This window comes from Cyclopterus lumpus, chromosome 21 (genome assembly GCF_009769545.1).
Source record: "Cyclopterus lumpus isolate fCycLum1 chromosome 21, fCycLum1.pri, whole genome shotgun sequence".
Taxonomy (NCBI): Eukaryota; Metazoa; Chordata; class Actinopteri; order Perciformes; family Cyclopteridae; genus Cyclopterus; species Cyclopterus lumpus.
In genome coordinates this window covers 2,903,911-2,915,729 of record NC_046986.1, presented here as the reverse complement: position 1 = coordinate 2,915,729, position 11,819 = coordinate 2,903,911, and the positions used below count along the sequence as shown (strand labels likewise).

At 40.8% G+C, this 11,819-nt stretch overlaps 1 protein-coding gene across 1 annotated transcript in view; it reads right to left on the bottom strand.

The window, feature by feature from the left end:
• Positions 1-1,259: 1,259 nt before the first annotated feature.
• The window catches only part of gdap2 (ganglioside induced differentiation associated protein 2), a 23,816-nt gene continuing 13,256 nt past the window's right edge, over positions 1,260-11,819 (bottom strand). The window contains exons 12-14 of the mRNA XM_034562139.1: positions 8,277-8,331; positions 7,214-7,357; positions 1,260-3,738 (exon numbers count right to left, since the gene is read on the bottom strand). Of these exons, the coding sequence (XP_034418030.1) occupies positions 3,697-3,738; positions 7,214-7,357; positions 8,277-8,331 (241 nt within the window). The 3' untranslated portion in view covers positions 1,260-3,696. The remainder of the gene's footprint in view (positions 3,739-7,213; positions 7,358-8,276; positions 8,332-11,819) is intronic.

Here is an 11,819-nt window from a genome sequence, read left to right as displayed (position 1 = left end):
GACATGTTAAACTACATGAACTCAGTGACGCGGGAGCCCCCTGACATGTTAAACTACCTGAACTCAGTGACACGGAGCACCCTGACATGTTAAACTACATGAACTCAGTGACACGGAGCCCCCTGACATGTTAAACTACCTGAACTCAGTGACACGGAGCACCCTGACATGTTAAACTACATGAACTCAGTGACACGGAGCCCCCTGACATGTTAAACTACCTGAACTCAGTGACACGGAGCCCCCTGACATGTTAAACTACATGAACTCAGTGACACGGGAGCCCCCTGACATGTTAAACTACCTAAACTCAGTGACACGGGAGCCCCCTGACATGTTAAACTACATGAACTCAGTGACACGGGAGCCCCCTGACATGTTAAACTACATGAACTCAGTGACACGGGAGCCCCCTGACATGTTAAACTACATGAACTCAGTGACACGGGAGCCCCCTGACATGTTAAACTACCTGAACTCAGTGACACGGAGCCCCCTGACATGTTAAACTACATGAACTCAGTGACACGGGAGCCCCCTGACATGTTAAACTACCTGAACTCAGTGACACGGGAGCCCCCTGACATGTTAAACTACATGAACTCAGTGACACGGGAGCCCCCTGACATGTTAAACTACCTGAACTCAGTGACACGGAGCCCCCTGACATATTAAACTACATGAACTCAGTGACACGGGAGCCCCCTGACATGTTAAACTACCTGAACTCAGTGACACGGGAGCCCCCTGACATGTTAAACTACCTGAACTCAGTGACACGGGAGCCCCCTGACATGTTAAACTCGTTTTAATCTCTCAGCCGAACGTCGAGTGATGGGTTTCATTTCCCTCTCTGTGGCCGGACTAAATCAAAAGCAGTCTGAGGACACGACGCAGACAAATCAAACAGATTTGTGTCAAAATGAAAAACACATTGTTTTTTAATTTGTCTGTTGGTTTTTTAATTTTTTTTATTGCCGCTAGGATATTCTTTTCCCGCTGTTGCAGATGTCGGTTTCGGTCCAACGACTTCAAAACAGATTCATGAATATCAGTACAAATATAACACAAAGAAATAACTAACAAACCTGACAACTGATTTAAAGAGTATAATATTTTTTTTTTAAAGTCTTCTATAACGTAAAAATTCTGTTAAATTATAGTTTTTTATCTTTGTATTAATTCCTACATTTAAGACGTTTCCACAACAAAACTAAATTATTTTCTAAAATAACAATTAATTAGAAAAAAGCAACGCATTTACAGAGGAAAATCATTTTAATCAGTGTGTATATATTTATATCTTAAAAAAAACACAGTAACCGTACTGTAAATCTTGAAATCATAAAAAAAGAAAAAAGAAGATAATATACAATTCCAGGAAGTGAAAGTTTGGCTCATCATTTTTATACATGCTGACATAATCACATCGGGCTACAACGTTTGTGTTATCTGAGGTTCTCTGTGTGTGTTTATTTAATAATCCACAGCTGCATTTTCAAATTCAGACTTAAATCAGAATTATTTTTGTGTAAAGAAAATCCACTCGATTGCTAAGCGACTCTACTTGGAATCGTCTCTCCCTGCGAGTCGTTTTTTAGAAAAAAAAGATTTAAAGAATTGATTGATTAAACTTTGATTTTGACTGATTTCATTGATTTTTAGCAAAGCGATCGAGTAAAACGTCCTAAATGATTTAAAGCTGTGCAGATTCCTGACGTCGTGCGGCATGGTGTGTGAAATCATATTCATTATATATATATATATATATATATATATATATATATATATATACACACACACACAAACATATATGTATATAAATATAGATATGATTGATATACTGTATGTATTGATAAATATAGATATATATCTATATATATTGTGTTAAGTCTTGGGTTTGCTACAAAGCGACTGCTTAAAAAATGTAATGCAATCTCCGAAATGTTTTAAAAGTTTAGTCTGATTTTTATCCAATTGCCCCCCGTTAAAGTAAACCATACGAAAAATGTGATAAAACGCTGAACGAAATGAAGCACAAACAAATGTTGTACTGTCTCTTTAAGGCTTAAAGGGACAGTTCACCCCCGTTTCACCTGTAGTGCCATTTACATTGGTAAATAACAGGTTGCGTTAGAGTTGGTTATAATGGAACTATTTGGAAAACTCAACAGCAACGTCTCTTTTCCAGAAGTCCAGAACCGCGTTACTCAAGATAATCCGGTATCAATGCACACTTCCGTCCGCGCGGTGATACGGTCGTTTGGTAGAGAGAAAATAGTTCCCACGTAAAGATTATCTTGAGTAAAAGTATTTAAAATGTGTGTTTCTAAAAAAAAAAAAAAAATGTGAGCATCATTAACCGAGACATCTGGAGTGATAAATAACACTACAGTTAAGAGGATTTTTTTTAAACATTTTTTTTTTTAACATTTGGGGGTGAATTGTACCTTTAAAATAAAACGATGCCTTCAATGAATAGCAGAGCTGCTGAAAACCTCCTGACCTCCTGGTAAAGGAGCTGCAGACAGGAAGCAGCTTGAAGAAAGATTTAACAACCGCTCCGTGCCTTTACGACCGATTCTCATTTATTTAGATTAATGTATTGATTTATTTTAATTAAATTACTTTATTGTTTAATCTATAAAGTTCCCAGTGGCTCAGGCAACGTCCTAAATTAAACGTTGTGCAACCCAAAAAAGGCATTCAAACTCATAACAATATAAAAACAATACATTTCCTGTTGATTGACTGATCCGTGAAGTGTTTTTAGTGCTAACCTTTTTACAACATTTGTGACAAAAACACCATAAAAAAAAAAAAAAAGGGGAGAAATTACAAAAACCTCCTGCGAATACGCAGACAGAGCAGCAGAACTTTGACGATCCTTGAAAACATTTCCCCCAAAACAATGTGTGTGGATTTAAAGCCGATGCGTTAACATTTTGTGAAACGTGTTGAGGTACCGCTTTTATATTTGTGGGTTAAACATGAAGCTACCTGTTCAAAAGGTAAGAGAATACACCTTTAAAGCTCACGAACTGACTCTGTATCTTGTTCGTGTAACCAGTAAAAAAAGAAAAGGCTTTCAGTCTTTAAGCTAAGCTAAACTAAGCTAAGCTAAGCTAACAGACGTCTGGACGTGGCTTCATATTTATTGTACCAATATGAGAGCGGGATCAATTTTCTCATGGAACTCGAGGACAGAAAGCAAGTAAGTCGATATAAAAGTCGCTAAATGGATAAGCGTTGTGACGTCACATGACACTGAGCTAACCGGGGTGTTTTTACCGATTGAGAGATGCGCCGACGTGGGAATTTCCAGCTTTGGATCGAGTAAAACTTTACTCCCGTCCGGCGTCGTGCGCCGGACAGAAGGACGTCGTCTTGCTCCAGCATTCATTTATTTATTATTATTTTTATGACAATACTCTGAGACAACATGGCCGTCCGATACGACCGCACGACGGATTAAAAAAAAAAAAAACAACTTCATATTTAGGGATGTTTGAGGAAACTACTGAATAAGAAATCTGGGTGTAAAGGCGTAATCCAGGAAACCCACGACCGGAAACCACAAACAGTCTGTGGCTCAGCAAGGAAGCCTTTTGAAGAGGTGGGTGAGGCGTTCAGGGCCACGCGGGCAACAAGACGTCCATTACATGGCTTCCGCTCGACAGGCCGGCGGGCACCTCGTCACAGGCTGGAGGACTGGGAGCGATGGTACGGCCCATTCACCTGGAGACGGAGGAGAAAGAAACGGTGAGGATATATATATATATATATATATATATATATATATATATATATATATATACATATATACATACATACACATACTTCTGGCTTGAAGTGACAGATCAGTGTTAAAATGAAAGAACTTCCTCAATGTTTCTGTCAAACTCAAACCAGAAAGGTCTGTCCATCGTGAGAAAGGACACAATAATTACGGTTATAACTGCGGCATCGTGACCACCAGATTATCTTCAGACCAACGTGTCATAAAAGAAGCTAATTATCCAACACACACACACACAACAAAAGGTGGTTCCTTTGGAAACCTTTTACAATGAGAGGCCTTCAGTAAACGCTCTCTGTTTTCAATGCAACTTCCCAGGAAAAGATGGCCGAGCTCCAAGGTAACTCGAGCTCACCTGTTATTCTCTCACGCTGCTTATCAGGTGTTATATCTCAGTGTTGCATATGGGACCGAGTGTTTCTACAAGATTCACATATTGTCACCTTTCTAATGCAACGTTGCACACTCGTTATCAAACAAGTTGCTCATTCAAGCCGCGTTTCCACCGAGAAGTCCCTTGAAAAAGAAGTTGAAACGACCCGAAACGTCGCGGTCTCTTCGGGCCTTTTGTCGTCTGCGCTTCCTCGGCGGTCTACAGACCGGAAGACCGCCGACTAACGCTGAAACTGGTTGGGAAAAAAAAAAAAACCAACGTTTTCTCTCACCGAGACGACTTTCACTGCTGCACAAATATTTACTGATTTACCGAGAAGAAGTTTTCTTGGAACGTTATTGCGGTTAAAAAAAAAAAAAAAATCGGCCTCACAAAATTTTGCGATTGTCTCTTTTAGCTCCGAGTTTGGTCTCCACCAGCTCCTCAGGGAAAAATCAAGCTTTTAGCTGCCGAACGCTCCATCTACATACTTTGAGGAATCCAGACAGCTTGCATGTGTGTTCTGCATGTGTTCCCCCCCCTCCTCCCCCCCCTTCATGTGAACAAAAGGAATCACTATTTCCTGGAACCCAGCACAAAGAACTGCAATTCAACCCAGTCGAGCAAACTATTTTGGGGTAAAAGCAACACCCGGGGTGCTGATATGCACGTTATTGCCCAGTTTACCGGCCGGCTGCAGTGCTGAAAAAGGGGGAAATGCACCGTACGACAACCTTGGAGGAGGCCGGTCCATTGTGTTCTCACCAAGCCCGCCCAAGAGTTTGAGTTTGACCTAAAAATAACATACCTGATGAGTGAGCAGAGTTATTGGGAAAAATATGGAGGCTTTTTTTTCCACCCGACAACATGGTTCAACCTACTACGGTATTAACGTTCTTTAAATATCTTTAAAATCCAAATTTGAAGCCTCATGAGACAAAAAAAAATAGAAAAAACATTCTCTCAGAATCTAATGACACAAGCCAGGTTTCCTTTACTATTACTTTACTATAGTTTGGTAAAAATGGCTAAATGACAGATAAATAAACAGTTATTTTTTATATATATATATATATATATATATATATATATATATATATATATATATATATATATATATATATATACACACACTGTATGTATGCATGTATATATATATATATATATATATATATATATATATATATATATATATTTGTTTTTTTTAAATTTTTTAACCACTCACACTGACTGGTGCTTTGCTGCTGGGGATCTTCAATAAATAAACATTATAGTAATAGTACCATCGCTTGATTCTAATACAGCAATTTCAATGTTTTACCTATTTATAGTTTATGACAAGTAAAACAGTCCTACATAATGTTAATAATAATAATTGGTCATTTGTTTATGTAATGTTTTACAGTGAGCCTAAATTAAAAAGGTTGCATGTAATAAAATTACCCCATATATGAAAAAATAATATATATCAAAATAAAATCTTAATTAAATGGTAAATGGGCGATTTAATAATTAAAAAATAAATAAAAACGTTTTGGGACTTCATAAAAACCTGCAGGACCACGTTCCTCCTAAAGATAGTTACCAGCAATAAAGAAGGAAAGTCTAAAAAAGGAAAGTCTAAAAAAAAAAAAAAAAAAAAAACGTGGTTTCCATTTGTGCTCATGTGCAGTCCAACCGACTAAACATTCATTTACGTTGCCGCGGTAACAGGCGTTTGCACCAAAGCGAATAAAAGATAAACACGACGATGTTCAACTTAAACTGCTCCCGATGTTAAAACTGAATCCTAAAAACACGCAACAAGTTTAACGTCCACACACACACACACACACACACACACACACACACACACACACACACACACACACACACACACACACACACACACACACACACACACACACACACACACACACACACACACACACACACACACACACACACACACACACACACACACACACACACACACACACACACACACACACACACACACACACACACACACACACACACACACACACACACACACACACACACACACACACACACACACACACACACACACACACACACACACACACAGCTGGCTTTAATTCTGACGCAACGCGTTCTCACCGGTCAGATGTCTTGGAACCCCCGAAGCCTCGTTAAATCTAAAGCTTTTGATACCAGTGACTTCAATTAACTTAACGTCAGATCCCACATGAGACCTGGGCGATCTCACTCGAAGCGAGTGTGCAGGCCAACTGATTCATGGGTGATGTTTCTGGAAGATGCACACAAACACAAAATAAACAAGTCGCCAGCTGATTGTTGTCCCAGTTTCCTTCCTGCTCTGGTTTACATCGGCGAGAAGAAGAGTGGGAGATAAATGTCCTCATTGAACAGCTGATGAATAGATCTCGGAAAACACACACACACACACGATTCAGTATTTAGATGTTGAAATCTGCGAGAGGTTAAATTCCCATTAAAACACAATGAGAGCGGCTGTGAGGCAATAACGTATGGAACTGGAAACGCAATAATGTGACTCCTGTGATGCTGAATACTTATTGTAAATACACAAAAACAGGAGGCTGCAGACACAAACACTAAAAATATTATATATATATATATATATATATATATATATATATATATATATATATACACACACACAAGGAACTCCTCTGGTTGTATAGAAGTCTATGCTTCATGTGTTAAAGCTGCATTCTCTCTCCTGACCACCAGGGGGGCGACTCCTCTGGTTGTATAGAAGTCTATGCTTCATGTGTTAAAGCTGCATTCTCTCTCCTGACCACCAGGGGGCGACTCCTCTGGTTGTATAGAAGTCTATGCTTCATGTGTTAAAGCTGCATTCTCTCTCCTGACCACCAGGGGGCAAATTGTGTTCCATTTAGAGACACTCGTGTATTGTTGCCGTCGGGTCCGACATGAGAACTCGTATACACTGTGCAGTCATATAGGAGCGTCAGAAGGTTCTAGATGATTATTATTATTATTATTATTATTATTATTATTATATGGTTTACCCGTGCGTCGTAGTCCAGGACGAACGGAGGGATGTCGATCTGCTCGGGCCTCATGCAGGTGAAGAGCTGCTGCAGGGTGTCCAGGTAGCGGACCCGGTCCTTCATCCCCGACACACTGAAGGTTGTGAAGAACCACGTCGAGACCTGGAATGAGCCGGTTAAAGAAGAAAAAAAAAAAAAAAGGGGACACGTCATTAGTTATAAATGGTATTTCGTCTTGATTAAAAACTTTGTGAAGTAAACAACAGAACCGGATTAAGCCTGATGGACCTTTAATGATCCGCGAGGAGAAGTTTGGCAAATGGAGCAGCGAGCGCTGCGCTCCCAGTAAACAGATAAAACTAGGAGGCTCATCTCCGCCGAGGCTTGTTGGCTAAAAGGAGTGCGGACGTTATTATCTCTCAATGGAACATTGACGAATTCACTTAAAATAAAATAAACTTCTATAACCACAACCATAACAATTCCACTTTGACTTCCTTCTGAAATGTCAGTTCTAATACTTGGCGACAGGAACGAATTGACCTTATTCTTTGCGGCAAATTTCTATTCTTATTTACGTTTTAAAGTGGAAATACGATAACTCTGTTTATCGTCGACAACCTCGTCATCCTTCACTTTAAAAGAAGGCGTTATTAAGTTTTAATAATGTGAGACTTGTCGTTTTGTAATTACTTTCACTACTAAAAGGGGGTGAACACAGTAATAAGACACTGCATATTTAACCATTATTCAATAATAATAATAATAATAATAATAAATTAAATCAAGAACCACCAATTTGGCGATAGCTAGCAGCTAACTAGCTAGCTATTAGCTAACAGACAGACGGCTAGAGAGCGAATAAAACAAACCTAATATTCATACATTTCAACTCTTTGTTTAACTTTGTCTACCGTTCTAAAAGTGAGATAAATTACAATTGGTTTTTTTGTAGCTAAAACTGTAATAACGAATAAAATTGCATGACAAAAAGTGGGCGGGGCATCACAGCGATATTGATCCTCGAGGCCCGAATGCGCCGCAAATATGAAATGGAGCAGACGAGGCGTGCTCTTCTCACCTTGGAGCGAAACGTCGGATGCACGAAGTAGAAGGCCTTTAAATTCTTCTTAAACCTGCAACGCCAGAAACAGAGAAAGCTTCAGGGGGAATACTTCACAGCGAGGAACGACTGCGACAGACACCTAAGAACAGGATTAAACCAATTAATGAATAAAGACTCTTAGGAAGACTTTAATACTCGGCCACGGTACGCCTCCATTGACAACTCAACTCATCCAACTCCATCTACAGTCAAAACCAATCCAGCCTGTCAATCCCGCACACCTCGCCCTCAAGACCCCCCCCCCCCCCCCCAGTCCCAATCCATCGGTTCTCTGGCAAAGCACCATGAACTCAGAACTGGAGGTGTCCAGTTTCCAGCCACTTCGACCTCGGCTGCTGCAAACCGCCTCGGTGCGAAAAGCTGCAGGTCTCGGTCCACCGGAGCCAGAAGACCACCAAAACCAGTAAAAGACAATCAAACCGGTAATTTCCCTAATAATTGGGAGCACACTCCTTGTTCTGAAGATGGGAGGAAAGGTTTGCATGGACACACACACACACACACACACACACACACACACACACACACACAATGTGCAGGGCTTCTGCTCAGGACCCTCGGGTGTCAACAGCGATCAACCTCATCCGTCTCATGGAGCAGTCAACAAATCCCCACTTAGCCAGACAACGTTTTGGAAACTTTCGTGCGCTCATGTTTTGGCTTCGGTCGTCCGGAGCAGCGACGCATCTGCAGCACATCAATAGCTCGATGGCAATAACGTGCTGGACGAGCGAAGGCCGCGGTCGCAATGCTACGGAGCCAAAAAGAACAGTAAACGCTCGAAGAGATAACTTCCAAGTCGAGGCACGAGGAGAAAACTGTACGCCTTTAATAAATGTTTACAAAAAGAAAAATTGTGTTTGTGTGAAATGCGAGTCACGAACATGATCGGAAACAGACTTTCGTGGTGTGAGCACAACGAGGACGAGGGTTTGATTCCCAGCGGAGCCCTCTGCCCCCGTGACGGTGTCGGGTTTGTTGAGTACGACTGGGCAAAAGTCAGAAATCAGCAGTTTCTCCACGTAGTAAACTAAACATCTATTAGTTGAGACTTTCTACAAACTAAAAGCCAGAAGGACCGTCGAGAAATGTATATAGTAGTCCCTTGAACACAGTAACACTACGTATTGCTTCATTTTCCATAACTTCATTCTCAGAAACTCCCTGAAAATTTTAAAAACAAAAACAATCTTTTAGCCTTCCAATACTCTCAGTACACTCTTATAGCACCCAATAATTAGTTCAAACCATCCTGTTCTGCTGAGTAAAGTCCTATAGAAGTCTATGCTCCATGTGTTAAAGCTGCATTCTCTCTCCTGAACACCAGGGGGCGACTCCTCTGGTTGTATAGAAGTCTATGCTCCATGTGTTAAAGCTGCATTCTCTCTCCTGAACACCAGGGGGCGACTCCTCTGGTTGTATAGAAGTCTATGCTCCATGTGTTAAAGCTGCATTCTCTCTCCTGACCACCAGGGGGCGACTCCTCTGGTTGTATAGAAGTCTATGCTCCATGTGTTAAAGCTGCATTCTCTCTCCTGACCACCAGGGGGCGACTCCTCTGGTTGTATAGAAGTCTATGCTCCATGTGTTAAAGCTGCATTCTCTCTCCTGACCACCAGGGGGCGACTCCTCTGGTTGTATAGAAGTCTATGCTCCATGTGTTAAAGCTGCATTCTCTCTCCTGACCACCAGGGGGCGACTCCTCTGGTTGTATAGAAGTCTATGCTTCATGTGTTAAAGCTGCATTCTCTCTCCTGACCACCAGGGGACGACTCCTTTGGTTGTATAGAAGTCTATGCTCCATGTGTTAAAGCTGCATTCTCTCTCCTGACCACCAGGGGGCGACTCCTCTGGTTGTATAGAAGTCTATGCTTCATGTGTTAAAGCTGCATTCTCTCTCCTGACCACCAGGGGGCGACTCCTCTGGTTGTATAGAAGTCTATGCTTCATGTGTTAAAAGCTGCATTCTCTCTCCTGACCACCAGGGGGAGACTCCTCTGGTTGTATAGAAGTCTATATAAATGACTCTACTTCTCTTGATGTATTCCCTCAGTAAACATTGTAAACATTAGTTTTTGGTCTCAATCTCTAGTTTCAAGTCTTCTTCAATACAGCGTGATGTTCATTTAGTAAATTATGGACATCTAGAGTCAGACAGAGCCTCTGAAAGGTTGTACAGTTGGAGTAGAAGAGGTTTAATAACCTCTACATCTAAAAAGGCGGATAACTGCGGTCGTGGCTGAACGGGGTTTCCCTCTTCCCATGAAAGGGGAAGTTGAACGAAGTCGTCTTCATTCATATTTGTGTATTTTGCGGGGCGCTCTGAAACAACCAGCAGACGAGTTCTACACCCGTTGGGCGACATGTTTGACAAAAAAAACGTCAGGAATATATTTTTTTAAAGTCTCAAGGGCTTCATTAACTGAACTTTCCGGATATAAAAAGCTTGAGAAAGGTGCGGCGAAACCAACCGAGCGCGGGGGTGTCGAGGTGCGTAATGACTGCATGGACTTTCCCACCGACACAGGAAGCGTGTTGGGTTATGGTCACTGAACCGGAGTTTCTCTTGAAGTACACTTAATTAATATTTCTAGTTTTCCCTTTAAAAATGCACAAAAAAAACAACCTCAGCTCTCAGTGGTTAAGACGACAAATTCATGCCCCCCCCCAGAGTAGGAATCACATCTTGCGTTTGTTTATTTTTTAATAAAAATGACATGAAAGTGAAACATACGTTGGGGCGTGAAGGTGAAGAAGGTCACTTTACACAGGAAACACATTTGGTTACTAGAAACTAGAAATGTTAATCAACTCTAGAAAAGTACAAATGTAATACATTTTTTTTCAAAACTGACAGTTTATCCCATTTCTTTGTATTTTAAGGTTTCGTGTTGATGCTGAAGGACGCTGTACAATAAACACGCTTCAGATTATTATTGAATATTCTTTAATTAATGAGTAAGTTGAATTAATGAATAAGTCGATCGTGGTGAATTTCCTTTATCGTGAATATCGTGAATATCGTGAATATCGTGAATATCGTGAATATGTCACGTGGGTGGATTGAAAAAGCGTCCGAGTTCGATATCATGGAAGAGGAGTTAAAAATACAGGAATCATCACAAAACTGTTTACATATTTGTGATTACTTTTGTTTGTTTGTTTGTTTGTTTGTGTACTAAAACAACATCACATGACAACTGGTCTTTCTAGCCTAAAATGACATTTTTACATGAACTCTCCAGCCCGATATAGATTTAGTGGTTTGGTCTTTGGACCCTCCAGGTCCTGGACTAGACACTGAAAGTAGTTTGGTCTTTGGACCCTCCAGGTCCTGGACTAGACACTGAAAGTAGTTTGGTCTTTGGACCCTCCAGGTCCTGGACTAGACACTTAAAGTAGTTTGGTCTTTGGACCCTCCAGGTCCTGGACTAGACACTAAAAGTAGTTTGGTCTTTGGACCCTCCAGGTCCTGGACTAGACACTAAAAGTAGTTTG